This window comes from Emydura macquarii, unplaced genomic scaffold (genome assembly GCF_026122565.2).
Source record: "Emydura macquarii macquarii isolate MOO-44397 ecotype Brisbane River unplaced genomic scaffold, CSIRO-AGI_Emac_v2 contig_1386, whole genome shotgun sequence".
NCBI lineage: Eukaryota > Metazoa > Chordata > Testudines > Chelidae > Emydura > Emydura macquarii.
The window spans coordinates 2022710-2049629 of record NW_027131523.1 but is presented as its reverse complement, the minus strand read 5'-3'; the positions used below and the strand labels follow the sequence as shown (position 1 = coordinate 2049629).

General features: G+C 62.3%; 1 protein-coding gene across 5 annotated transcripts in view; it reads left to right on the top strand.

Moving 5' to 3' along the window:
* HUWE1 (HECT, UBA and WWE domain containing E3 ubiquitin protein ligase 1) overlaps positions 1 to 26920 on the top strand; it is a 54080-nt gene that overhangs the window by 4376 nt on the left and 22784 nt on the right. For 3 of the 5 annotated variants that reach the window (XM_067552106.1, XM_067552107.1, XM_067552104.1), the window contains exons 3-32: positions 12135 to 12205; positions 12791 to 12889; positions 13605 to 13811; positions 13928 to 14080; positions 14184 to 14246; positions 15043 to 15120; positions 15739 to 15786; positions 15870 to 15938; positions 16309 to 16408; positions 16642 to 16742; positions 17019 to 17169; positions 17265 to 17392; positions 17854 to 17994; positions 18074 to 18185; positions 18605 to 18763; positions 18847 to 18948; positions 19157 to 19237; positions 20787 to 20893; positions 21281 to 21458; positions 21827 to 21918; positions 22492 to 22703; positions 23145 to 23202; positions 23623 to 23799; positions 24081 to 24326; positions 24416 to 24549; positions 24799 to 24899; positions 25208 to 25402; positions 25672 to 25888; positions 26037 to 26159; positions 26395 to 26629. In XM_067552106.1, the coding sequence (XP_067408207.1) occupies positions 12161 to 12205; positions 12791 to 12889; positions 13605 to 13811; positions 13928 to 14080; positions 14184 to 14246; positions 15043 to 15120; positions 15739 to 15786; positions 15870 to 15938; positions 16309 to 16408; positions 16642 to 16742; positions 17019 to 17169; positions 17265 to 17392; positions 17854 to 17994; positions 18074 to 18185; positions 18605 to 18763; positions 18847 to 18948; positions 19157 to 19237; positions 20787 to 20893; positions 21281 to 21458; positions 21827 to 21918; positions 22492 to 22703; positions 23145 to 23202; positions 23623 to 23799; positions 24081 to 24326; positions 24416 to 24549; positions 24799 to 24899; positions 25208 to 25402; positions 25672 to 25888; positions 26037 to 26159; positions 26395 to 26629 (3912 nt within the window). In that variant the 5' untranslated portion in view covers positions 12135 to 12160. The remainder of the gene's footprint in view (positions 1 to 12134; positions 12206 to 12790; positions 12890 to 13604; positions 13812 to 13927; positions 14081 to 14183; positions 14247 to 15042; positions 15121 to 15738; positions 15787 to 15869; positions 15939 to 16308; positions 16409 to 16641; positions 16743 to 17018; positions 17170 to 17264; positions 17393 to 17853; positions 17995 to 18073; positions 18186 to 18604; positions 18764 to 18846; positions 18949 to 19156; positions 19238 to 20786; positions 20894 to 21280; positions 21459 to 21826; positions 21919 to 22491; positions 22704 to 23144; positions 23203 to 23622; positions 23800 to 24080; positions 24327 to 24415; positions 24550 to 24798; positions 24900 to 25207; positions 25403 to 25671; positions 25889 to 26036; positions 26160 to 26394; positions 26630 to 26920) is intronic. The other 2 variants (XM_067552105.1, XM_067552108.1) reach the window with 2 other exon arrangements.

The following is a 26920-nucleotide window of genomic DNA, read 5'->3' as shown; positions in this document are numbered from 1 at the left end:
TCGCTCGGCGGAGCTGTGCCAGGATTGTATGCCGCCAACCCTCCAGGTGCTGTCGACTCGCAGCTGATGGGAGACTCCGGGTAACAGAGTCCAAGATGCCATTTTTTTAGTCTTTTAAGTGCCTGCATCTTAGGGAAGCGTAAAACTGATTTGACCAAGGATCAGAGCCTGCAGGTAGCCATCGGAGGTTGGGGTGAGGGGAAGGGGGGAGACGCACAATACTGGCTTTGCCTCCTGGTCTTTGACAGTTATTGCTGTGGAAATGTAAGTAGTGGCTGCATAGCCAGATAAATAGGACATCGCTGGTGGAACGAATTCTGTCCTGGATCCTTTAGAGACTCTTAATTTGATGTGTCATAATGGCAGAGTCACTAAAACTTGCTATACTTGTTCCCCGCTTACCAGAGCAGTGCACCAGACGAGTTAAAGGGAGTGGATAGGTGTATTTCTTTCTCTCCTCATTAAAGGCACTGCTTCTGTTGTGGAGGAAAAGACCCCTGGCCAAAAATGCATTGGCTGTTAATGTGCCTTCAAACCTCGGCAGCTTCTAAAGGGCGGGCTTCCGAACGGCTAATACCCGCAGCCTTGCACGTGCTGCCGTCACCACGTTTAGAACCTGTGCGGAATAAATTGCTCCGGGGTGGAGTGGCCACTGATCAGAGAATCTCAGTGCTTCACGCACCCTGGTGGTTTCAGTGTCACAATCTTCTGAGCAAGACAACTTCTGCCTGTTTCAGAAATGGGGAAACTGAGGCTCAGAGGTAGGGACTTGCACGTGGTCCCACCTTGTCAGTGGCAGGAATCGAGTTAAGGGTTCTTTTAGAGCAGGGCACAGAACCCAGGAGTCCTGGCATGCAAGCAGGCTCTCTAACCCCTGTACTTTGCAGAGGTGGTGTGTTCTTCATGGCTAGGTCTTGGGTGCCCAAAGAGAATATTGTAAAGGAGCCTGAAATGATCCTGACAGACTTTCACTCCATGGAGCTTGAGCTAGTTACTTGTTAGGCACCAAAGGGGTTTAAAGTTTATCGGGTGTTAAAACATGACTGTGCAGCTACAGAACCATCTGGTCACCACGCAAGTACGGTACCTTCATCCCAGGATTTAAGGGGCTGCTTACGCTAGTGGGGAAAGATAGAACAAGACCCCACAACGGGAAGCTAAAGCCAGCCAAACTCAAACTGGAAATCCAGCGCCGGTTTCTAAAAGCGAGGACAATTAACTCTTGGAACAGACTTCCAAGGGAAGTGGCGGAAGATGCCAAGGGATGGAGAAGCCAAGCCAGGCTGGCTGCCTTTCTGGAAGTGCTTTTGCCAAACGCAAGTTGTTGGGCTCAGTGCCGGGGGGGGGAACTGGTGAAATTCTCTGGCCTGTGTTCTCCAGGAGGTCAGACTTGGAGGATCCCGTCTGCCCTTAAAGTCTATTGAAGCTGGCAAGTTACAAACTTAGAGGGGCACTGAAGTGGTGCCAGTTTAAAAAGCTTTGCTGATCGCGCATCTGTCCCCTGCCTTTGCACTCCCCTCTCCCCCCCACTTCCCCATCTGGCCCCTCTTTTGATGGGAAAGATCAGAACAAGTAAGAGGGCTAACAGCAAAGCTGATCATACAAAGAACCGTATCAAAGAACCCATATTCTCCCACTTCCCAGGTGGTGGTGGTAGGCAGGAAAAACTATTCAACGTTCAAGGAGAATGGAGGTGGTGTCCCATCAAGGAACCCCTCTCTCTGGAATATAGATCAGGCTAGCTTCCTACCTGTCTTAGCCTTTTGGTTTCCCACGGATGAACCAAGCCATGGGGTGTTGACTGTAGGGGGAAAATGTTCCATACGCACCCCGTTACCTCTTGGGCTTTGGTGTTCTGTGATCAATGCTTTCATTTAAAACTAGAACAGCAGCTGCAGCGTGAGGGACAAGGGCACTGAGCTGGGAGCCAGGACTCCGGGGTTCTGTGCTGCCACTGCCTTGCTGGCTTCACATCCGTGTTCTGTCCCCCTCCTTTGTCTGTTTGGATTTAAAGGCAGTGAGTGGCTCGCTGCGTCCGTACAGCACCTGGCGCAGTAGGAAGGCACTTGTAGGGGGTGCTGCATTTGCTGTGGTTGCTGTCTGGGAGGATGCGAGAAATTGACTAGCACATGCGGAGGGCTAATGTGGCTGATTACTGGGCCTCATTGAAGCCGTTAGTGGCAGGCTGGGCTGGGAAGCTAGTGGGGCAGGCCTGCGGAATATTTTACAGGTGTCAGGCAGTACCAGCTGCTAAGGCGAGGGGGCAGCTACACTGGGCATGGTAAAGAACGGATCCTCATCCCTTGAAGTGACGGAGCTGCGTAACTGGGATGTTGGGTCTAGGTCTGGTGTCCCTGTGGGTCTAGAGAGATGCTGGGGACCTAGGGGAGGGTTCAGAGAAGAATCACGGGGGCGATCCAAGGTCCATGTGGTGAGCAGCTAAGTAGCTTTATGGACGCCAAAGTTAAGAGGTGACTCGACCTCAGACTGGGGGAGGGGAGGAAGAAATGTGACCTTAGACACCTCTTGAATCTAGCCCGCGAGGCAGGTTGTGATCACTGGCTGGGAGCTGACCCATGGTGAATGGAAAGGAAGGGTACGCTGGCTAGCCATGGCAGCAGACTTGTGCAGGGGTGTGGTACGTGTGTCTGTCACTCGGCATTTTTAAATGGATCTGGGTGTGTTGGTTCAAGAGCCGCTCACTGAGCTCAGTGCAGGAGTCCTGTGGCCTCATTATACAGGAGACCAGACTAGATCGACTGTTCCTTTTTTGCCTTAGAAGTGTGGGCACCGGTTGGGTGGATTCAGCAGGTGCGGGCCAGGATCGCGCAGGCCTGCGCTAGGTCTCGTGGCTAGCTCCCAGCGTGGCGGGGGAGCATGACTGCAGGGTAGCGATGCTCTTGAAGACTTGGCGAGAAGGGTTCGATGACGGAGCCGTGTCTCTCTTTCCAGTAGTGCTTTGGTTAGGCCCAAAGGACTCCGGTTTGGTCTTGGCGCAGCGCTGGTGGCGGTGGGGTCACGCATTCTGAATGTCGGGTGACTTGGCTTTTTGAAATCTCGTGCACGGCTTGTGCTTGCAATTGAGGACTGCCGCAAACCTGCCATGAAAACAGCGCGCCTGCTAGAGGACCCCAGCAACGTCAGAAGAGTGGCGATGGCAGACCAGGCTTTGTAGCTCAAACAGGTGTGCTGACTCGGAAGAGTTTGCTTCCTAACCAGCTGGATTTAAGCACACGCTTTTCACCGAAACAGGCTTGACTCCCAGATCACACGGAAACCAAACTGCATTGCTCTCTCTCAGAAGAGAGTCTTGCTCCTAACTTTGGTGACATCTTGAGCCCCTCAGCCAGGGTCCCATCTGCTCTGCACAGGTTACTTGAATGGTGGCAGTCCCAGGGCCCCAGTAATTTAGACCCTGTATAAAAACAGAACTAAAAGAAGAGCCCACAGTCTGAAGTAAGCTGTTAAATATCCCATGTTGTTCTTCCCCCATGGCCCAGAATTCCCCCTTCCAGGCTGTGTTCTGTTTAGCTGCTGCTCTCTGCACCAGAGGTGGCTGCACTTCCTTCTGCCTCAAATATTTCTCAGTGTCCACAGCCTAACTGTTCACATGGACGTGACACGGAAGGCGAGGGGTTTGGGGCACATCCATCTTCCGTTCTCTGATGACATGGGAGCCGTGCGGTGCTGTTTCGTTGGCAGCTGAGTGCTCAGAGCAGCAGGACCTGTCCCCAGGTGTCACTGCACCCAGCTAGATGCACAATCTGATCTACGTGCCGTGGGTTTGGCTGGTGGCTGTTGCAGGCTGAAGCAATGTAGTCCAGCAGTGGTGACTATTTCTGGGGCTAGTTCTTGCTGCTGTTCGGCTACGTTTTCCTTCTCAGTGCCTCGGCTCACCTCATTGTCTTTGCACAACGTGCTGCTACTTAGCATGAGTGCACTGTGTCTCAGGTGGCACGTGACCAGGATTCACCACCGAATTTGGTCAGCTGGTTGGATCATCAGCTTCCCCAGCTTGGGCTGAGTACAGCCGGGACGTGTGACATGAACGCCGATCCATGGCCCCCAACGTGGCTACCATCATAACGAAACCACCACAGCTAAAATCTTCACCAGCCTTTGCATCAGTGGGGGATTTTTCTATTGAACCCTGTCTGTTTCCCAGCAAGCCCTTAGCCTGCCTTTTGGGGCTTGAGTGAGAAGGACTAACTGCTTTCTGCTAAGCAGTGTCCCTAGAAGAGACAGACCCCGCCACCACCAGGAGCTTCCGTTCTTGCTAGACTGGGAAATCTTCTGCAGAGATGGGGACTTGAGACACGCCTGACTTAGCCCAGAGCCAGAGAGGTTCTTTTACCTTTGCATTTGACGCTGGTGTGACTGCGGCTGGGATGTTGTGTCCCGTTCTGGTGCCCGCGACTCGAGGAGGATGTCAGTCCAAGCAGAGCCGTGGGAATGATTTAAAGGATTAGAAAATCTGCTGTTGAGCTCCCAAGTCTCTCGCTCTTTCTGCTTAACACGAAGGGGGCTAAGGGGCAACTTGAGCCCAGTTTGAAGAACCTGCTCCGGTCTGTCTAGGCGCCAAAGGCTGAAAGTTGAAGGCCTGACAAATTCAAACACTTCTACCCGTGAGGTGGATTAACCACAGGACCGTTGACCACAGGTCAGGGTGGACTCGCCTGCGCTGGCTGCTTTTGAGTCCAGCTGGGATTTTTTTAAAGAAAATATCTGCTCTAGTTCGAGCAGGAATGAATTCAGGGCCGCCTCAGGCCCTGCGCTGTACAGGGGCTCGAACAGGATGATCACAATGCACCTTTCTGGCCTTAGGCACACTTCACGTGCCCTGACCCACCGAGGCAGGATTGTCTGGTAGATAGGGCACTAGCCGCGGAATTGAGACCACTGGGGCAAGTCTCTTAGGTGGGGAAACTGAGGCAGAGATGCTAATAGCATTGCCCTTCCTCTCGGGGAGGTCATGAGGATCAGTGAGCTAAAGATTGAGATGCCCCGCTAATTGGGGGGCAGAATGAGTATCTAAAAGCTAGGGATCAGACCCAGACCTCTTCAGTCGCAGGCCAGCCCCTTCCTTCCTTCCTCGTCCATGTGCTGTTCCTCGCTGCCGCCTGGTTTGGGGGAGTTTCGGTTGGGGAGGGTGCTGAGCTTCAGAGCACCGGCAGCTCCCACTGATGAAAATCCCCCCGAGTCCCCCATCCGCAGCACAGGGCCTGTCTGATCCTTGACGATCCTGTCTGCTGTGACTAATATTTCCAGCAGCAGGATGCAAAGGCGGGTGCTGTCAGTCCTGGCTCCCTCCAGGTCCGTCCTGTATTTCTGGCGCTGCGGCGCGAGTGGGCAGTTATTTACAGGGTGGGGGCAGGGGTTGACGTCTCTCACGTTCCAGAACCTAAACGAAAACTCGCACTGAAATCACGGCCATGACTAAGCAGATGGCAGTTGCAAGGTGTCTGTGCAAGCCCCAGGAGGCTGCTCTGATCCCTTCCAAGGTTCCCAATTTGGGTGCCTGCTTGGGGGAGGAGGGGGCGGTTTCCCGATCACCCTGTCTGAGCAGGTTGGACCTTAGGTCTCTCCGTGGTGCGGTCTGGTGAGTGCTGGCTGCTCTCTCGGGGTTCAGGATGCCTAGGGAGTTTTGCTTTCAGTTTGCAGGCTGCAGTGTGGCTCCTGCATCCTGCCGAGAGAGTCCCTCAGACCCTTGCCTGCAGCCTGCCGTGAAGCTTAGGGCAGGGCGGGTGTGTGGGTAGCGCCCGGCTGGGGGAAGTCTTGCAGCTGAGCAGCTGCCAGGGCTCGGCTCTGAGCTGTGAAGCTGCTGGTTTAAAACCAGCCAGTGCTGGGAGAGGAGGTGATAGACTCTGCCCCAGGGCCTGCGGCTGAGTGAAGAGGAGCAGCACACGGTGGGAGCAGCTATCCTTCAGGCCAGCAAGATCTGGGAAGCGGCTCAGGTTGTCTTGCCAAATCAAGGCTGTGAGCTTTGAGCAGCCTCCTGAGCTGTCTGTTTCAGCGGGCTGAGCAGAGCTGGCAGGGAAGGATCACGGGGTGTGTGCAGACGGGCCCCGCCCCATGACCGGATTTTGGTTCCCATCGAAGGCTGGCTTCTCTGTTCCTTCTTGGGCCAGAGCATGACAAACTGGGTCATCCAGCAGGAAGTGCTTTGGCGGTCCTGCCAGGGGGTTAGGCGTGGCGTTTCTGCTCTGAAGACTGCATTGACTCGATTTGCAAGAGCCTAGCCCGAAGTGAGGTCGCTTTGAGCGCAGAGCGTGCTGGGGAAAGGCGGCTAGACGTAGCGGCATTCTGTAGGCCGGGCTCTGAGCCGAGCCGGTGGCAGGAACTTGGTTACGGCACGTCGCTGGGCCCCATTAATCGAAACGCTGCGGAGGAGCATTTCCAGGCCAGGCTGGCTGCTTCAGGCAGGCGCGATGCTTCGGTGCCCAAGGGTTTGTTCGCAAGGCATGTGGATGAAATGGGTCTGGAAGGAGGTTACCAACAGCGCCCTGGCGTGGTGCATCATCCGATGTTGCCGCAGCTCCAACTCTGGGGCAAAGTTCTTCGCCTTGGCAGGGGGGATGTGAAAACCTCAGCTTCATGGGGTGCTGGACAGACACATAGCGGGCCGGCTTCTGCCCTGAGGAGTTTACGGTCCAGACCAGTGAAAGGGTGAGGGGGAAGATCCAGAAAAGCAGCATTCCTGGTCACACAGCAGCTGGGCTAAGTCTCCAGGCTGTGCTAGGATTAAACCGGGGGGGGTTAAAACAAGTGCCCCCCATCACACCTTCCTTCCCTACTGCAGAAGCGCTCTGAAATCCCCTCGGTTACCCAGAGTGCCTTGAAATGTTCTGCCCCTCGTGCAGGCGCAGGATAGGGTGAGCGGCCCAAATGTGGGGTTCTTTGACCAGGTGGGGCCTGAGAGACGCCCCCCAGTCAGCTTTTCTTAAAGATGGCATTTGTCCAATTGTTCCCCCCGACCTGGGGATCAACCATGGCTCTGATCCTGGCCCAACAGTCCCAGTGACTCGAGTTACCGTTAGCTAGCGCATGGCCACCCTTCTGCCATGGGGGAGCAAAATCCACCATACCGCTCCTCACCCCCTTCCGTTCCTCCCATCTGGCTGCCTGCGTCCCCCGTCCCAGGGCCGGTGCTGTCGGCTAGGAACCCTCTGTCCAGCGGCGAGAGCATGGGGCTCTCGTTTCGTGGCTGGCGTGGGGTGGTGGTTGATGGGGGAGGCGGACTTGGCAAACCAGGGCTGTCTCCACCCAGCCGCCCGACCAGCGTTGCAGGAGTCTGAAGTTGCCTCCTGGCTGGTGTCTGGAGCCAGGAGCCGGGACTCCTGGGTTCTGTTGGTCTGTCAGCGCCTGAAGCTTCCCTTCTGTGCCAGGAGAACGGTCCCATTGTGTCAGTTCTGGGTTCGTGCCGGACGGGCCCTCTGTGACCATTCAGTCTGGCCGTACCACGGTGTCTAGAGGCACCAGTTGTGCCCGGTGCTGTACAGCTATGTAGTAAAACAGGCCCTGGCCTGAGGAACTTAATCTAACCTCCCCCAAAGGGGGTGAAAGTTTTGGACCCAAAAGGGATCCTTAGTTCTGTCTAGTCTGACCTCCTGTGGATTGCAGGCTGTTGGCGTTAATGTTTCTAGAGCACTGGGCTATTTTGGAAAGGGCAAACTGAGGCACGGGGAGGCATGATCCATGATGACTTGGGTCCCGGTCCTGTGCTCTGTCCATGATGCAAGGCTGTAATTAACTACTTCCTTTGGGTGGGGAGGGCTGCTGGCTGGGCTCCACGGGGTCACATCTCTGAAATCTGCCTCGGTAAAGAACCTCCCCAACCTGTTGGTTTCCACGGACTCCAGGGAGATGTGTACAGCCGGCATATGGGCTATTAAACCTCCATCCTGACCCAGCCCCACTCTGACGCTTCACCAGCTCCTCCAAGACCTGCCCTTCAAACACTTGCCCCAGCAGCCTGTGAAATCGTACTTCCAAATAGATTTCATAAATTCTCAGGCCAGAAGAGACCATGGGGATCATCTGGGCTGGCCTCCCACGTACAGGTCCATGTAGCACTTGGCTGAATTAATTCCTGCCTGAGCTAGATCTCTCAGCTGATTGGCTTTTAAAAAAGGGGGCCGTAGCTGCGCATCTCTCGTCTGTCGCGTTGCTCTCCTTTTTGAACGTGTGGTCTCTTATTCAGTCACACTGGAAGTGTGGGACTGCAAAACCAGGACTCCTGGGCTCTGTAGTGAGTGGGAGACAGGACTCCTGGGTTCCTAATGACTCTGACTCCAAAGTGATGAAAGGAAACTTCCTTTAATTGCGCAGCACCCGGTTAGCCAGTGGAACTCATGGCCACAAGAGGGTCGTTATGGCCAGGAGCTGAGCAGGATTGGACACTTGTATGAGTCACAAGAATATCCAGAGTCGGGAAGGGATCCGAATTCTTATGCTTTGGCTTGAGTCAAATTGTGGTTATCTGGAAGGCTGGTTAGGGAAGTTCAGGGCTTTTGACAACGTCTCTTGAAGCAACTGGTGCTGGCCACTGACAGAGCCTCAGTCTTGATCTAGGGCTGGCCAGACCGAGGTGCTGAGCCAGACCCCCAGTTAATGAAGATCGTGCCACTTAGCCAGGGCAGGGTGTGGGCCGCTTTGCGGGCCTGGCTTGAATAGCGCAGGCTCGTGGGCCGAAAGCAGGCCTGCATGGTGTCAGCAGTGAGCACCCCAGAGAGGCCCTTCACGCAAAGAGCCGTATCTCCAGAGTCCTTCCACCGAGCCGTCCAGGTGAAATCCAGTGCACCCGGTGCTGCGGGCCAGTCTCATTGTCTGTCTTGTCTCAACCCTGTGTCTAAAAGCTCTGGGCGTGGGCTTTTTGTCTGTTGCTTAGCGCAGCGTGGGCCCACTCCAGCCCCAGAAGAGGTGGCGACGGACGGGAGTGTGAAGCGAGAGCCTGTGGGTGCTCCACGTGCAGGTCAGCTGGCAGGCTGGTTCGCATCGCCCTCTTTGAGCACTGCGCCCGCTGCGGCAGAATGCAATGTCGGAAGCCAGGGCCTTCAAAGCTAAAAGCGTGGGTGTCTCCCAGCTGACCTGCAAGGACTAAGGTCTACACTAATGCAGCTGTAGCACTCGGTGAAGACGCTCTGCGCCAGTGGGAGAGAGCTCTCCCCTCAGAGTGTTTAACCAACCTCCCTGAACGGCGGGAGCGGCTGTCTGCAAGGGTGCTCGGGTCAGCATAACTGCATCGCTCAGGGAGGGGAATTCTTCTCCCCCTTGAGTGATGTCGTTCTACCGAAGCAATTCCATAGCGTGGACCTGGCCTGCGCGTGCTGTCTAGATCAGGAGACTCTGCTTGTGGGGCACAGGGACCCGGCCTGGGTCCAGGAGGAAATCACAGTGGGAATAGAACCCAGGAGTCCTGGCTCCCACTTCCTCTGCCGTTTGCACCACTTCACTCCCCTCCCCTTGGAGCTGGGAGCAGAACCCAGGAGTCCTAGTTTTCAGCTCCACCTTCCCGACCCGACCAAAGAGCAACTGACCAAGGGCTGTGGGGATTGCTGACTCGAAATCGAGATCGAACGTTCCTCTCTCCCCCGGAAAGATGTGCTCTGGGAACTGTTTGGGGTAGTTACCTGGCCTGTGCGTTACCGGGGCCAGGCGAGATCACAGTGGGCCCTTCAGCCCTTGGAATCGGACCGGATGAAGGGCTGGAGAGAGGCAGGCAGGGCTGCTCCTAGTCCGGAGGCTCTGATCGAATGCTTGAGCCTCGGGTGTGGGTTGGCGGGCGGGGGGTTATCCTCGCTTTGCTCCCTTCCCTTAGCAGGGCAAGGCAGAGGACAGGCTCAAAGCGCCAAAGGATGCAATTTAGTTTGTTACTGAGGTGTGAATGGGAGGGTGCACACTGGGTTTCAGGGCCGCTGGAGTGGACTCTGGTCCCGAACACGCCTTTCTCTCTCCTCACCCCCCACCCCCACGCGGGCTCTTAAACCTGCCACAAACCGCTCCTGCGGGTTTTTTTGCACATTCATTGTTCCAGAGCCGGAGCCATGATGTCATCAGCCGAGGCCGAGCCGAGCCCACTGCCTGCTGGGAACTGTAGTTCAGGTCTGACTGCAGGCCCCGGCTTTGTTTGCAGGAAGCTTGACCCGAAAAAGCAGATGACAAGCCGGAGGGTGGGTGGGTGGGTGTCAGCCTCCCACCCAGACAGCTGCCGGTCCAGTGCGCGCAGGAAAAGGGGCTGATTCTGGCTCAGGGCCTGGAGGAGCGGGGGGTCTCCCCCCCATGCTGTCTTCCTGGCTCAGACTGAGCTCTCTAGATCCGCAGACTCCCGGCACAGTGAGGCTGGTCTCTGATTCCAAAGCAGGCCCACTGCAATAGGCAGCTCTGACCTGCATGGCCACGGGCCGGCCCCACATTAATTCCTGGTCAGGCAGACATCCCATCTGGACGGTAACCTTGCCAGTGATGGGAAACCCTTCGCAGCTCAGAACGTTTGCCATGTGTTAATTCCCTTCCCTCCTCCCCCCAGATTAACCTCATCCAGTCTGACTTTGGCTAACTTGAACTTCCAGCTGTTGGGTCGTGCTGGCCCTTTCCTCGCTGGCTTGAGGAGCCAGTTATCAAATGTATTCCCTGTCGGGAGCTTGGGGTCAAGTCCTCACTGCAAAGCTGAATAGATGCAGCTCCTGGAGTCTTGCTGGAAAGCCAGTTTTGTAATCCTTTAATCGAGGTTCTTCTCCGACCCCTGCTCCCGTTGAACTGTGGGCCCCAGACCTGGACACCGTGATCCAGCAGCGGTCGCATGGGTGCCGAACCAAGTGTTGCGGGAAGGCGGCTGGCAGGGGCCGGGGAAGGAGGAGAAGCTGCTCCCCCATTTAGGCCCTGGTGGCTGTTCTGATGGCAGCCTTTTCTAGTTTGGTGCTTGGCTCGGGGCAGCCGACAGGATCCCTCTCCCCCGGTGATGGGAAGCCGCCTGCCTTGGTCCGAAACGGAAGGCATTTGGTGGGGGGGAATGGTGGCTGGGATGGAAGGTTTTTCTTTGGGTCTTGATCTGCGTGGGGTGGGTTTTTGATAGCGTCGGTGTGGGGGACTCCTGGGCTCTGCTCCAGCCATGCCGCTGGCTTGTTGGGCCCTCATGAGACAAGCGGGACCCACAGGTTGCTCCCCGTTTTGCAAATAAAGGGGGCGCAGTTGAGTTCTGGGCACACGGCTTGTGCTGCATGGCCGGTGCCTATCACCAAGCTTGCAATCCAGGCCAGCCGCTGTGCTGCTTGGCCAGCTGGCCAGCATGCCGAAGCGTCTCTTCTGGGCATGCTAGTCGAGGGCTAGATGCCGACTCTGTCCTGGGCCACTTGCCTTCCCAGGGGTTCCAAGCCCCGGGGTCTCAGAGCTGCCGTTGTCTGAGCCTGGGCAGGGGTGAAAGCGGTGTGAACGGATCGGGGAGGGGGCGTTCTGGGGACTCGGAGCTGTTGGATGGATCGTGGGCTGGCTGCAGAGTGAGCGGGCAAGGCTACTGCCCGGCTCATGCTATGGTGGCCACGTGTGCTATGGTGGCCATGTGTTCCTGGGGGACGGTGGGCTCCGACCACGCATAACACGACTCTGAACTGGCTGGGGACGGGGGACGCTGCGGCATTTTATTCTGAGACAGGGAGGCGGCGCCGTCTATTGGGTAGGATGCCTCGGTTCTGTCCCCAGCTCTGGAAGGGGAGTGGGGGCTAGTGGTTAGAGTGGAGGGGGGGATCCAGGACTCCTGGGTTCTCTCCATGGCTGTGGGAGGGGAGTAAGGTCTTGTGGTTAGAGTGGGGGGGTCACGGGGCGGGCAGGCAGGACTCCTGGGCTCTATCCTGGTTGCAGAGGTGAGTGGGGGTGTGATGGTCAGAGCTGGGGACGCCTGGGTTCCGTCCCCAGCTCTGCCCCTAACCTATGACCTTGGCCGAGTCACATTGCCCGTCTGCTTGCCTTGTCTCTTCAGATCGTAGCTGGTGGGGGAAGGGCCCGTCTGTGCTGTTTGTCCAGCACCTGGCGCAGCAGGGCCTTGGGCCGGGACGAATACAGGCCAAACCCCTCTGTCGGCTGAGAGGCTCCCTGCCTGGCCTGCCTCTATTCACCGCCGGCTCTCCCGTCTTCTCTTCCAGGATCAGAAAGTGGAAAAGAATAAAAAATGAAAGTGGATCGCACTAAACTGAAGAAAACCCCCACTGAGGCTGTGAGTATCACTGGGGATTTTAACCCTCCCTCTGCGCCCCCCTCTCCCCCCAGCCTTCCAAGCGGTGCCTGGGTGCTGGAAAGCACCTGGGGAAATGCACCGGCTGCCCAGGCCTGCTGGAGTGGCGCTTTGTTTCTGGCCAGCTGGGCTGTCGCGCCTCCTCGTGCTTCGGGAAGGATCTTGCCTTCCCAGCGGGCTGTAAATCATCTGGCCTAGAATTGCCAGGCTGGGCGTGGGCTGCCATTCTTCCTGGTATCAGATTGAGCACCGAGCAGGACCCCGGAGTCCTGGCTTCCAGCCCCCCCCGCGCTAACCCCTAGACCCAACTGGTGTGAGAACGGTAGCTTCCTTTTGGGGGCGTTCTGAGGACCCTTCTGCGTGAAGAGGGGGTGTTCTTCGCTCTCCATGCCAGAGCTCCGGGGTGCATCTTCGACTCCCTCCCAGCGTATTTGAAATCAGGCCTGGGGGTTGTCTGAATGATTGGGAAATCCCCAGACGAGCGGGTCTGGCCCATGCAGGGTCATCACCCTCTGAGCCGGGGAGATTGTCCCCCTGACCTCCCCTCTTCCCCCCGTCTCTTCCCAGCCTGCCGACTGCAGGGCCTTGATTGACAAGCTCAAAGTCTGCAACGATGAGCAGCTGCTGCTGGAACTGCAACAGATCAAGACATGGAACATCGGGAAGGTGGGTGGCTGGGTCATGAGCGTCAGATGCGCTCGCCGCTTGGCTGCTTCTGCCCGTGGCTCAGTGGCCTTCCTGCGCAGCCTCCGGCTGGAACGCCAGCTCCCGGCTCGGCCCCAGGCCTCACGGGAGGTTTGTCGGGCGTTGCTGGCTTTTCAGTGCGTCAGCAGCGTCCCCAGGGCAGGGACTGGCTGGCTCAGGCGAGCTGGGGAATGGGACATGAGGCCTCTCCCCTCTGGGGGGTGCCGGCTGTGGTGCGGGCTAGCATTGTGCTGGCCACCAGCCCATGCGGGAGTATCTGGTGGCCAGTGTAAGGTCTAGTGTGCAGGGAGAGCTGCCCCCCATCTTGGTACTGCTGTGGGGTTGGAGTGGGGAAGAGATGTATTGTGTTGGGGCTGGGAGCCAGGATTCCTGGGTTCTCTGAGGTCTGGGGGGGGGGAGGGGGGGAGATGTCAGGACTTGTGGGGTCTCTGGGGTTGGGGGGAGCCAGGACTTGTGGGGTCTTTAGGGTCTGGGGGGAGGAGCCAGGACTTGTGGGGTTGGGGGAGCCAGGATTCGCAGGGTCTCTGGCGTTGCGGGGAGCCAGGACTCGTGGGGTCTTTGGGGTTGGGGGGAGCCAGGACTCGCGGGGTCTTTGGGGTTGGGGGGAGCCAGGACTCGCGGGGTCTCCGGCTGTCGGCCGGCTGCTCCCTTCACCCCGTCTCCCCGCCCCGTTCAGTGCGAGCTGTACCACTGGGTCGATCTCCTGGACCGCTTTGACGGCATCCTGGCCGACGCCGGGCAGACGATGGAGAACATGCTGTGGATGCTGGTGTGCGACCGGCCCGAGCGGGAGCAGCTCAAGGCCCTGCTGCTGGCCGTGCTCAACTTCACGGCCCTGCTCATAGAGTACAGCTTCTCCCGCCACCTCTACAGCTCCATCGAGGTGGGTGGGCCGGCGCTGGCGGAGCCTTCGGGGGTGGGCGCTGGGGTCTGGGAGTCCGGACGCCTGGGTTCTCTCCCGAGGCGTGGCCCGTCTAACTCCCTCCTGCTGTCCCGCAGCACTTGACGACCCTGCTGGCCTCCTCGGACATGCAGGTGGTGCTGGCTGTGCTCAACCTGCTGTACGTCTTCAGCAAACGCTCCAACTACATCACGCGCCTGGGCTCCGACAAGCGGGCGCCCCTGCTGTCCCGGCTGCAGCACCTGGCCGAGGTGAGCACCCCGCACGTGGCGGGGGGGGGGGGGGGGGGGGCGGGGCGGCGGGGCTGCGCTAGGGGCTCCCTGGACCCCGCTGACCACACTCTCCTCCCCACAGAGCTGGGGCGGCAAGGAGAACGGCTTCGGGCTGGCCGAGTGCTGCAGAGATTTGCACATGGTGGTGAGTCCCCCCCATCCCCCCTGGCTTCCTTTCCTCGGTTAGCCAGCCCCGGTTCACAGGGCATGCGAGCTGCCAGAGCCCGGAGCTGTCTGCAACAGGCTCCGTTCCTGGGGACCCCCAGTGGGGGCCCCCCCCCCCGGTGACTCTTGTTCTCTCCTGAACATCTGGCTTCTGTCCCTGGCACAGGGAGGGCAGTGGGGTCTAGCGGTTAGAGCGAGGGGATGCAGGGGGGCTGGGAGCCAGGACTCCTGGGTTCTATCCCCAGCTCTGGGATGGGAGCGGGTGAGGGGCTGGGCGCCAGGACTCCTGGGTTCTCTGTAATGCAGATGTAGCAATTCCCTCCTTCCCTGCTATGCTCACTGAACGGGAGCCGCTCAGCACTGGTAAGAGCACAGCCAGTGCTTGGCCCCGGGCTCCATCGGCCCCTCATGTGGGGTCTCGGCCCTGCTCCTCGTGGGCTCTGCCATGGGATCCCTCCACGTCCGTCTGCCCTGTCTCCCCTCCCTTAAACAGCAGCACACTGCGCCCCTGCTGGGCCTAGCACTCTGGACTCCTGGCTTCTAGCCCCAGCTCAGCCCGCTGGCCTCTGTGCCTCAGTTTCCCCAGGGAGCAGGGAAATGGGCCTAACACTCCTGCTGCCCTTTGAAGCGCTGAGCTCCGAGAAGCGCAAGGCAGCATCGGCCCAATGCCAGGCACAGCTGCCGGGGTGGGCCATGGGGCTGGGGGCGCCCCCGCTCTGGGAAGGGCAGCCTGGCACCCGCGGTGCTCTGAACCCCGTGCTGTGCTTTCTACGTAGAAATACCCACCCAGCGCCACCACGCTACACTTTGAGTTCTATGCAGACCTGGGCACCGAGGTCAAAGTGGATAAAAGGGTGAGTGTCCCCCCGAGGGCGGCTGGGGAGGGGCTGGTGCCCCGCAGGAGAGACCCCAGCGTGCAGGGGGGCTCCTGGCTGGAAATGCCCTGGAAAGAGGCCGCCTTGCCGGGCAGCCCAGCCCTGCTTGGTTCCGGCGCTCAGGCGGCCGGAGCTGTCAGCGCTGCTCCAGGAGGGCAGGTTTTCGGAGCCGTGCCCCTGCCTGGCATGTGTCTGCTGCCTAACCAGCGCCCCGGCGGCAGGCAGCGGCTCTGTCCTGAAGGGGTGGCTGCTTTCCCTGGGGTTTTTCTCCTTGGTGTTTCGGAGGTTAGAGCGAAGTTGGGGCTGGGAGCCAGGACTCCTGGGTTCTCTCCCCAGCTCTGGCAGGGCAGGGAGGGGCTAGCAGGTTAGAGCAGGGGGCTGGGAGCCAGGACTCCTGGGTTCTATTGCTGGTGCCAGGAGGGCAGTGTGTGTCGGGGGTGGGTTGGAAGTCAGGACTCCTGGGTTCCATCTCCCAGCCTTTGTGAGGGGAGACTGGCCAAAGCAGCAGATGTGCCACCCCCTCCCCCCCCAGCTGCAGCTCTCCCGCAGGCCCCATGCGGAGCTGTCCCCTAACGCCCCCGCCCTCTTCCTTTGCAGACGACAAGCAACACACTGCATTACATCCACATAGAACAGCTGGACAAGGTAAGGTCTGGGGCCTGGGGTGGGTCGTACGTGGGTGTGAAGCTGCCCGGTGCTGAGCGCCTCGTCTGGTCTCCCCCCCGCAGATCTCAGAAAGCCCCTCCGAGATCATGGAATCCCTCACCAAGATGTACAGCATCCCCAAGGACAAGCAGGTGGGTGCCAGGCCATCGCAGCGGGGCCGGGAGCCGGGACTCCTGGGCTCAGTCCCCGGTGCTGGGAGGGGAGTGAGGGCTAGTGGTTAGTGCTGGGAGCCAGGACTCCTGGGTTCACTCCCCGGCTCTGCAACTTGACTCTGGGTGAGACCCCGTTCCTCTGTCTGCCTGTTCCCCTCCCACCCTCCGTCTGTTGTTGAGAAGCCCGTGTGGACAGGGAGCGTCTTTTGCTGTGCAGTCTCTGGCCCTGTGGGGGCCGTGGGGCTCCCGGATCCCAGCTGATGGGGGGAAGGGGCCATGCCGTGCCGGGAAGGATGGGGCAGTGGTTGGCTGTACCGTAATCCCCCTAATACTCTCCCTCACCCCCCAGATGCTGCTCTTCACGCACATCCGCCTGGCTCACGGCTTCTCCAACCACAAGAAGCGGCTGCAGGCCGTGCAGGCCAGGCTGCACGCCATCTCCATACTAGGTAAGGGGGCCTCTGACCGCCCCACCTGGCTCCACCCCCTGAGCTAGGGACCCCCCCCCCGGGCCTGGGGGCGCAGAGCCCAGCCACTGCAATGCCTGCCCTCCGTCGCCCGCGAGCGGCTGGTTTCTGAGCGGCCTGGCCCTGCCGGCTGCCACTCAGTGGTCTAACTCAGGTGACCTGTGCAGAAGTGACTCCCCCCGCCTGTCCTCATGTGCTGTCTGTCTGTCCCGCAGTGTACTCCAACGCCTTGCAGGAGTCGGCCAGCGGCATCCTGTACAATGGCTTGATCGAGGAGCTGGTGGACGTGCTGCAGATAACGGACAAACAGCTCATGGTGGGTGTCTGGGGCGGGCACGGTGCCGCCAAGAATGCTCCCTCCTCCTGCCGGGTGCCGGGCTTCTTGGGGCGGGCTGCGTCTTTGCCCCTCTGCCATGGGAGGGGGACTTGGCCAGCAACTGACGCGGGACGGCCGTGGGAATTGATCCCTGGTCTGTGCCTCAGTTTCCCCTCCAGTGTAGCCGGAGGGTTGGGTGCAGTTCACCCCCTGTTGGGTGCTGGGAGCCGAGGCTGGCGTCTCGCTCTGCCTGACATCCCTTGTCGCCTCTCCCAGGACATCAAAGCGGCCTCTCTGCGAACCCTCACCTCCATCGTCCACTTGGAGCGGACCCCGAAACTCAGTAGCATCATTGACTGCACCGGCACCGCCTCCTACCACGGCTTCCTGCCGGTCCTGGTCCGCAACTGCATCCAGGCCATGATCGGTGAGGGCGTGGGCGTGCCGGAGGGGGCGCGGGGGCTGAGTGTGGGGCCGGGGGAGCCTGGCGTGGGGGAAGGCTAACAGGGATGTCCCTTGCAGACCCGACGATGGAGCCGTACCCGCACCAGTTTGCCACGGCCCTCTTCTCATTCCTCTACCACCTGGCCAGCTACGACGCCGGCGGGGAGGCACTGGTCTCCTGTGGGATGATGGAGGCCTTATTGAAGGTGACGTGGGGAGAGGGCGAGCGATGGCTTATAGGGGCGGGTTGGGGCACAGGGCCTCCCCTTTCTTGGGGCTGCCAGCGGGGGTGGGAACTGGCTGGCTCGCTGCCGCCTCGCCCTGCGAAGTGAGGGAAGGGCTGTGGTCTGCAGCAGTCCGGGCCTGGGGTGCGAAGGGCCCTGCCGGCTCCGGAGATTGGCCTTTCCCTGAGCCAGTCGGGCACGGGCCTGGGGCTGGAACTGAAGCCCCTGGGAGGTGGAGAATCCCACATCCAGATCCAGGGGTTCCGGAGCCACCCGGGAGCCCAGATTCCAAGCCAGCTGGGCCCCTGTGACGGTCTGGGCATCCCGCCCACGTTGAGCGTGTGGAACAAAGCCCCGTGGGGGGTGCAGGGCCTCTCCCCACGCAGGCCCCTCCCCATTGGCCCGCCCCGTGACCCCGAGATCTCGCTGCTTCCTCCCGCCAGGTGATCAAGTTCCTCGGAGACGAGCAGGACCAGATCACCTTCGTGACCAGGGCGGTGCGTGTGGTGGATCTCATCACCAACCTGGACATGGCGGCCTTCCAGTCCCACAGCGGCCTTTCCATCTTCATCTACAGGCTGGAGGTAACTGGCTGTCCCCCGCCGGCCGGGGCCACCCGCCCAGCCCCGCTAACGCCCCGCTAACGCCCCGCTTTCTCTCCAGCACGAGGTGGACCTGTGCCGCCGCGAGTGCCCCTTCGTCATAAAGCCAAAGATCCAGAGACCGGCCACTACCCCCCTCCAGGAGGGCGAGGAGATGGAGACGGACATGGAAGGTAAGTGGCAGTGTCCCAGAGCACTGGGGGATAGCTGGGCCGTCCTCCCTGGGGGCGGGATCCCCAGCACTGACTGGTACTGCCCTGCCTCTGGGGGGCGCAGGACGCCAGCCTGGCATTGGCCGAGCTGCAGTGGGAGTGTGGGAGTGAAAGAGCGCCCAGCTTCCGCTCTAACCACTAGACTCCACTCCCCTGCAGAGCTGGGATTGAACCCAGGGGTCCTGGCTCCCAGCCCCCGCCCCCTTCCCAAAGCAGGGAGCGAACCTAGGCATCCTGGCCCATGGCCCTGACCCACTGGCCCCTGCTCCTCTCCCAGAGGTCTCAGCCGTGCAGCCCCAGAGCTGTGGTGCTGGAAGGAATCCGGCGCCGGCCCCGGTGCCCAGGAATCCTGGCCCGTATCAATCCGTGTCCCCTTGCAGTGTCCGACGTCGCCATGGAGAGCAGCCCGGGCCCCTCCACCTCCGCGGAGCACCGGCCAGAACCAGCAGTGGCAGAAGTGAGGACGCCGAGCGCCGTCGCCCCCAGCACCAGCAGCGGCGCTGGCAATGCCACGAACACAGTCATCTCGCCCCGCAGCGGTGGGTGGGGCCGGCTGGGCCGGGGTGGGCGGGGGCGGGGCGAACAACGGCCTGGGTGCTGACCTCTCCCGTCCCGTCTCCAGGAGTCCAGTGTATCCCCCAGCGAGCCGCGCTCCTCAAATCCATGCTCAACTTCCTCAAGAAAGCTATCCAGGACCCAGCCTTCTCGGACGGCATTCGCCACGGTGAGGGCACGCCGGGGACACGGGGGGTGGGAAGGGAGCAGGGTCTGGGGTAAGAAAACAAGCCGGAGGGGCCTGATCTCCTTTTCTGCCCTCCTCCCCCGGGAGAAGCCAGGAGTCCTGGCTCCCAGCTCCCCTGCTCTAACCACTAGTCCCCTTCCTTTCTCCCCAAACTCGGCTTCGCTGGCTCACGGCCCCTCTCCCCTCGCAGTGATGGATGGTTCCTTGCCTACCTCTCTGAAGCACGTCATCAGCAACGCCGAGTACTACGGCCCCTCTCTCTTCCTGCTCGGTAAGTGACGGGGCCGGGCCGAGAGGGGAACCACCAGCTGCTCTTGGGGGGACGTTTAAAGCCAGATGGGCGGATTCGGGTCCTAAATCTCACCCCACAGCTGCTGGAGAGCCGCTTTTCTGTCTCCCCTCCTATCCCGTTCCCACACCGGGCAATAGCGGAGCATCTGCTGCCTCTTCTGTGGGGCGCGGCCCGTTCGTGCGGGTGGGCAGAGGGCATCCTGCAGGAGCAGTGTGGTTATTTCACCTCCGCGTTCAGCCCCGGTGCGACCCCTGCTGGGATCCCGCGTGCCCTTCTGGTGCCCCCGTTTCGATCGGTTGGAGGGGGTCAGAGAAGCGCCAGGAGAACGACTGAAGGGCTGGAAGACCTGCCTGAGCGCGAGACCCCCCCAGGAGCGCGGGCCATGTAGCTTAACGAGGGCGGCTAATTAGGCTGGGCGAGGAAGGGCGAACGCCAGCGGCTGGGAGTCAGAGCTAGAGCCATTCAGACGGGAGAGCAGGCGTCCGCTTATCACAGCAAGAGGAGGCGAACCACTGGGACAGTTCCCCGCGGGCGTGGTGGATTCCCCGTCCCGGCGATGTTTACATCGAGCGGGGATGTTGGCCCGAAAGGCCGGCTCTGGGGATTACTGTGGGGACGCGCTCTGGCCTGGCCTTTCCGCTATTGGAGCTGGTTACAGGAAATCTCACTCTAGGGCAGGTTTCCCTGACCTCGGCTCGTTGTCCCGGCTCTTTTTGAAGTGTGGGCGCTGGAACCGGGCAGCGAGGGCTAGTTGGCCGCTGGCCGGCCTTGGGCCAGCCCCTGGGCTCAGGTTCCCCATCCGTGGAAAGGGGGGAATGATCCTGCTGAAGTGCTTGTGAGATGTGTGGATGCCGAGAACTAGAGCAGCCTTCACCCGTATCCCCCCACCACGATCTCCAGACGTGCTCTCCTAGGGCTGCACGAGTCTTGCCTGGGGCAGTGGGACAGGGAGGGGGCCTGTGGGAGACAGCCTACAGCTTGTGGTCATGAGGGCAGCGTGCGGAGGCCAACGGAGACCGGGCTGCCACTATGTACAGCGCCTAGCGCAGGGGAGGAGCTCGTTGGTGTGTCCAACGTCCCTGCCCATCTGACCTCCCCACCCCAGATCTGCTGCCTCTGAGCCATGCCCACCAGCCAGGCTTCTAAAAGAGGAGTCTCTGTAGCAGCCCAGCCCATCAGGTGTCCTGTCCCCTGTGGCCGATCCCTGATGTTTTGGGGGGGGATAAAGAGCCCCATCTGGCCTCAGGCAAGAGGAGGGAAATCCCTTCCTGACCCCCTGCAGGCCCCTGGCTGAGGCCCTGAAGCATGAGAGTGGGCTAGAGTAGTTTAGCACAGAGACGCTCTCTCCCGAACCAGCGGCTGGGCGTGGGCACTGAGCTCTGGCCCAGCTCCTTCCTGCCGGGAGGGCACCGGCCCGGGGCATCGTTCCCAGAGGAGCGGGACAGAAGCTGGGTCAGGAGCCTAGATCAGAGGCTGCCCCACACAGCCGGCCAGCCCTCACCCACTGCTCCTTCCTCTGCCCCCGCAGCCACCGAAGTGGTGACGGTCTTCGTGTTCCAGGAGCCCTCGCTGCTCTCCTCCTTGCAGGACAACGGGCTGACAGACGTCATGCTACACGCCCTCCTCATCAAAGACGTGAGCCCGGCCTGCGCCCCCGTCCGCTGCCTGGCTGCCCCGGGCCCTGCGCCGGCGGGCTGCGTTTCCCCCATTCCCTCCCCACCCCCGGCCGGCTGGATCCCCCCCAGGATCGGAAGCTCTCAGTTGGGCCAGGCCCCACCCGCCTGCTGTGCTAGTACCTGATCCCTGGGGAGCAGGGACGGTGGGGGGGCCCTGCTGTGGATCCTGGTCCCATTCCCTCCCCCCCCCCCCATTGGCCCTATGGCCAGTCCCCTGTCCACATGTTCTGCCTCCAGGCAGCTCTAGGCCGGGCTGGGAGGGAGTGTTGGGGGGTGGGGGAGCAGCTAGACCTCTGGCATCTTCCCGCCCCCGCGGCTGACCCTGCTGTCCCCCCCCCTCGGGCAGGTCCCAGCCACGCGGGAGGTCCTGGGCTCCCTTCCCAACGTCTTCAGCGCCCTGTGCCTGAACGCCCGCGGCCTCCAGTCATTCGTGCAGTGCCAGCCCTTCGAGCGGCTCTTCAAGGTGCTCCTGTCCCCGGATTACCTGCCCGCCATGCGGCGCCGGCGCAGCTCCGACCCGCTGGGTGAGTACCGGGAGGGGCGGCTCACCAGCCGGGGCCGACTTCCTCCGCCTCCTACCCTCCCTGCAACGGGCGGCAGACGCTTTCCTGGCGTAAAGGACTTGCCCGAGGTCAGGCAGCTCGAGGACCCAGGAGTCCTGGCTCCCAGCCCCCTGCTCTAACCACTACCCCCTCCCCCGAGCTGGAGAGAGAACCCAGGAGTCCTGGCTCCCAGCCCCCTGCTCTAACCCCTACCCCCCCTCCCCCTCTCCGAGCTGGAGAGAGAACCCAGGAGTCCTGCCAGGCTGTGCGGCCCAAGAGGGTGCCCGCGTCGGAGGCGGGCAGCTCTGTGCCAGGCTCTCTGCCGTGTGCTGAGCCTGCTCTGCCCCCAGGTGACACGGCCTCCAACCTGGGCAGCGCCGTGGACGAGCTCATGAGGCACCAGCCCACGCTGAAGACGGACGCCACCACCGCCATCATCAAGGTAGGGGAGGGACGGGGGGGGGGGGGGGCAGAGGGGGCAGCTCGCCGGGGCCGGGGGGGGGCAGAGGGGGCAGCTCGCCGGGGCCGGGGAGGCCTGGGTGCCTGCCAGCGGCTGCCGGGCGCTGAGCCTCTGTGGGGCGCTGATTGTCATGGGGCCTGGCACGCAGCCCCGCCCTCCACAGCACCCAGTTGTCTGTCACCTGGTTAGGTGGAAGCAGCTCCCCCTAACCACCCCCCTGCTGCCAGCCCCCCACCCCCACTGATAGTCTGAGCAGCGCTGGACACGCCAGCCGGGCCAATTGGTTCCTTGGGGTTCTGTCTACCTCCCCCTCCCCGTGACCCCGTCTGTCTGTCTTTCTGAGTCTGTCTGTCTCATACCTTACACTTGGGTTGGCAGAACTTGGGGCCGGGGGCCTCTCGTGACATCTGTACAGCTCCTGGCGCAATGAGTCCCTGATCCTGCCCCCCTCTCCCCCCACACACACTCTACCCTCACGCACCCAGTATTGGCTGCTGGGCTCCCCGGCCCTCCCGGCTCACTGCGCTGTCTGCCCCCCCTCCCCCCCACACACAGCTGCTGGAGGAGATCTGCAACCTGGGCCGGGACCCCAAGTACATCTGCCAGAAGCCCTCCATCCAGAAAGCCGACGGCACGGCCACGGCCCCCCCACCCCGCTCCACCCACGCGGCCGAGGAGGCCTCCAGCGAGGACGAGGAGGAGGAGGAGGTGCAGGCCATGCAGAGCTTCAACGCCACCCAGCAGAGCGAGGCTGAGCCCAGCCAGCAGTGAGTGGTGCCCGCCTTCCCCCACCTTGGCCGTCACCCGGGGCAGCCCTTGGCACCCGGGGCAGCCCTGCCTCTGGTCCGTGAGCTCGTGTGGGGAAAGGGTCTTTGCAGCTCGCCTACTGGAGCCAGGGAGAGAACCCTGGCGCCCAGACGCCCCCCACCATGGTCTAACCCACCAGACCCGGCTCGCCTCCTGGAGCCGGGGAGAGAACCCCGGCGTCCTGGCGCCCAGCCCCCTGCTCTAGCCTGTCGTGTGAGGAGTCGGGCCCCAGTGGCTCTGTTCCCAGAGCACACCAGGGTGTTGTGTTGTGCTGTGTTGTGCTACCGGGGGCGGCAGTGACCTGGTTGGAGCCGGCGGGTGCGTGGGCGCGGGATCTCCGTGCTGGGGCTGCGGATCCCAGCGCCGGGCGGGCGCTAACCGGGCTCTCCTTCCTCTTGCAGGGTGGTTGGGACGGAGGAGCGGATCCCCATCCCCCTCATGGACTATATTCTCAACGTGGTGAGTTTGGGGGGCCCTTTGCCAGCCAGCGCCCGGGCCTCGCTTTTCCCGCAGGCCAATTACCGGCGCCCAGAGCCCCACCGCGACCGTCTGCACGCGGGGCTCAGCCTGGCTGGGTGGTGATGGGGCCAGAGGCCGCAGGGCAGCATCAGTGCCACGCTCCAGGGAGGGGCTGGGGCCAGGATCAGGACTGGTGGTCCCCTCCCCCCTCCCCCGCCATCTGTGCGCGAGCCCTGGCCCAGCCGCGGGTCCCCCAAAACCTCCCCGTGCCGTTGGACCGCCTCCCCTTCTAACTCGCCTCCCGGCTGAGCTCGCGGGGCTGGGGGGGGGTCGTGACTGCACCCCAGGCTGCCGGGGCAGCGTGTGGGAGGGAGTCACGAGGGGGGTCGCCCAGGCTGACTCTGCCGCCCCCCGTCCCAGATGAAGTTCGTGGAGTCCATCCTCAGCAACAACACCACGGACGACCACTGCCAGGAGTTCGTCAGCCAGAAGGGGCTGCTGCCCCTCGTCACCATCCTGGGCCTGCCCAACCTGCCCATCGATTTCCCCACCTCGGCCGCCTGCCAGGCCGTGGCCGGCGTCTGCAAATCCATCTTGGTGAGCAGGGGAGTTTCCTGGGGGCTCGGTCCCGCGGGCCCCTCTGCCGCAGGGGGCTGGATGGGCTCGTACATGGGAGCATGGACCCCCCTGCGCTTGGAGGGCGCCGTGGGCGGGCCGGCTCCCCCGATGTGTCTGTGCCCTCGGGTCGCTCCCCGTGGCAGGGGACGCTTCGTGGCACGTCCCACCCCGGAGCCGGCCACTCCACCGTGGCCGGAGCCCTGACTCCGTGTCCTAGACGCCCGGCTCTGGGCCGGACTCACCCCGCCCCTCCGTTGCAGACGCTCTCCCACGAGCCCAAGGTGCTGCAGGAGGGGCTGCTGCAGCTGGATTCCATCCTCTCCTCCCTGGAGCCCCTGCACCGGCCCATCGAGGCGCCGGGCGGCTCGGTGCTGCTGCAGGAGCTGGCCTGCGCGGGCAACGTGGCCGACGCCACCCTGTCGGCCCAGGCCACGCCCCTGCTCCACGCGCTGACGGCCGCCCATGCCTACATCATGATGTTCGTCCACACCTGCCGGGTGGGCCAGGTGAGTCCCTGGGCGGGGCTGGGGGTGGGTGGGTGGGGCGGGGCGGGGCGGGGCGTGCTCTGCTCAGCCCCCGGCGCCTTCTCTTGCAGAGCGAGATCCGGGCCATCTCGGTGAACCAGTGGGGCTCCCACCTGGGCCTCAGCGTCCTCAGCAAGCTGAGCCAGCTGTACTGCTCCTTGGTGTGGGAGAGCACCGTGCTGCTGTCCCTCTGCACCCCCAACAGGTACCGGGGCCCCGTCTGCCCCCCACGTACCGTGCCAGCCCCCCGCTGCCAACCAGAGCTCACTGCCCCCCCTCCCCGCTCACACACTGCTTCCAGGCCGGGGGTGCCCCCAAAGGGTCACGGGCAACTGCAGATGTCGGGCAAACCACTAAGGGGAAGGGGGGGACGGGATCCTGGGTCTGCTGCGGGCGGGGGGAGGCGGGGGCCAGGCCAGGCCATGGGTCTGACACCCCCGGTCCCTGTTCACAGCTTGCCGGCGGGTTGTGAGTTCGGGCAGGCTGACATGCAGAAGTTGGTGCCCAAGGAGGAGAAGGCGACTCCCAACGCCCCCCAGGGAGCCAAGAAAACAGGTACGGGCTCGGGGCTACACACACGCACCCCCCGCTGTGGCACCAGAGAGGGTGGTTAGAGCCGGGGGCGGGGAGCAGCTGGGGGCCAAGTGGTTAGAGCGGGGAGGGGCTGGGTGCCAGGACTCCTGGGTTCTTGTTGCGGCTTTCGGAGGGGAGTGGGGCTGAGTGGTTAGAGCAGCAATCCCTGCCTGGCTGCTAGCCAGCTGGGACGAGATCTTGGGGGGGGGGGTCGTTGTCTGGGGGTTCCTGGTGAGGCCATGGTTGCAGCCTCCCCCCTTCCCCCGGGCACTAATCCCCCCACCCTCTAGAAGGCGAAGCGGAGGGAGTCACAGGCGGGAGCGTGGAGCCCTCGGCCCAGGGCCTGCTGGAGGGCATCGGCCTGGACGGAGACGCGCTGGCCCCCATGGAGACGGACGAGCCCAGCACCTCGGACGCCAAGGGCAAAGCCAAGATCACGCCGGCCATGGCGGCCCGGATAAAGCAGATCAAACCCTTGCTGTCAGGTGAGTGGCGCAGATGGGACTGGGCTGCCCTGGCTCTGCGAGGGGAGTGGGGTCTAGTGGTTAGAGCAGGTGGGGCTGGGAGCCAGGATGCCTGGGGAGGGAAGTGGGGTCCAATGGTTAGAGCAGGTGGGGCTGGGAGCCAGGACTCCTGGGTTCTCTCCCTGGCTCTGTTTGGTTGGAGGTGGGAGGGCAGATCCTACATCCTGGGGGCACCAGGCCTTGGGTGCCGCCCCGCTCCAGCTCACTGCCCCCCCGTGCTCCCCCCGCAGCCTCGTCCCGCCTGGGCCGCGCCCTGGCCGAGCTGTTCGGGCTGCTGGTGAAGCTGTGCGTGGGCTCCCCGGTGCGCCAGAGACGGAGCCACCACGCCGCCAGCACCACCACGGCCCCCACGCCGGCCGCCCGCTCCACCGCCTCCGCTCTCACCAAGCTGCTGACCAAGGGGCTCTCCTGGCAGCCCCCGCCCTACACCCCCACACCCCGCTTCCGGTGAGTGCCCCTGTCGGGGGGGGGGCGGGACTGGATGGGAGACGGCTCTGACCTGCCACACTGGGGGGTCTGGCCTGTCTTCCTGGCCCTTGGGGGTGGGGTGTCAGGCTTCCCAGCATGGGGCTGACCCCTCTTCCTGGCCCCCCAGGCTGACGTTCTTTATCTGCTCCGTGGGGTTCACGTCGCCCATGCTGTTCGATGAGCGCAAGTACCCCTACCACCTCATGCTGCAGAAATTCCTGTGCTCCGGTGGCCACAACGCCCTCTTCGAGTGAGTGTGCCCGGCCGCGGGGGGGAGTGGGGCCTGGTGATTAGAGCAGGGGGGTGGGAGCCAGGACGCCTGGGTTCTCTCTCCGGCTCTGGGAGGGGAGTGGAGCCTAGTGATCAGAGTGGGAGGGTGGTTGGGAGCCAGGACGCCTGGGTTCTGCTCCTCTGAGTGTGGGGGGATCCCCGCCTGGAACGGAAGCAGGGGCCATCAGACCATTCACCCGCCCCTCCCCCCCCAGGACATTCAACTGGGCCCTCTCCATGGGTGGCAAGGTCCCCGTGGCCGAGGGGCTGGAGCACCCGGACCTGCCGGATGGGACGGGCGAGTTCCTGGACGCCTGGCTCATGCTGGTGGAGAAGATGGTGAACCCCAGCACGGTGCTGGAGTCGCCCCACTCCCTGCCCGCCAAGCTGCCGGGCGGGCAGAGCTACCCGCAGTTCAGTGCCCTGCGCTTCCTGGTGGTGACCCAGAAGGTGGGTGCCGAGGCAGAGACACGGGGGGCTCCGGCCCTCGTCCATGCAGGTGTGGCCGGCCCTGGCTGATGGCTGGGGGAGGCAGACCCGCTGTCTGTCTGGTGGGTACGGGGGGGAGGGGCTGCCGGGCCAGATGCCTCGGCGACTAGGGGTGGGCATGTGTGCTTTGGCACCAGTGGGGACACGGGGCATCCTTGCTGCTGCTGGGGGGCTCTATCAGCGCCCCCCCCCCCTTGGGAAACAGGGCAGGAGAGAGCAGGCCAGCTCTGCTGCCATGTGGGAAAATCCCAC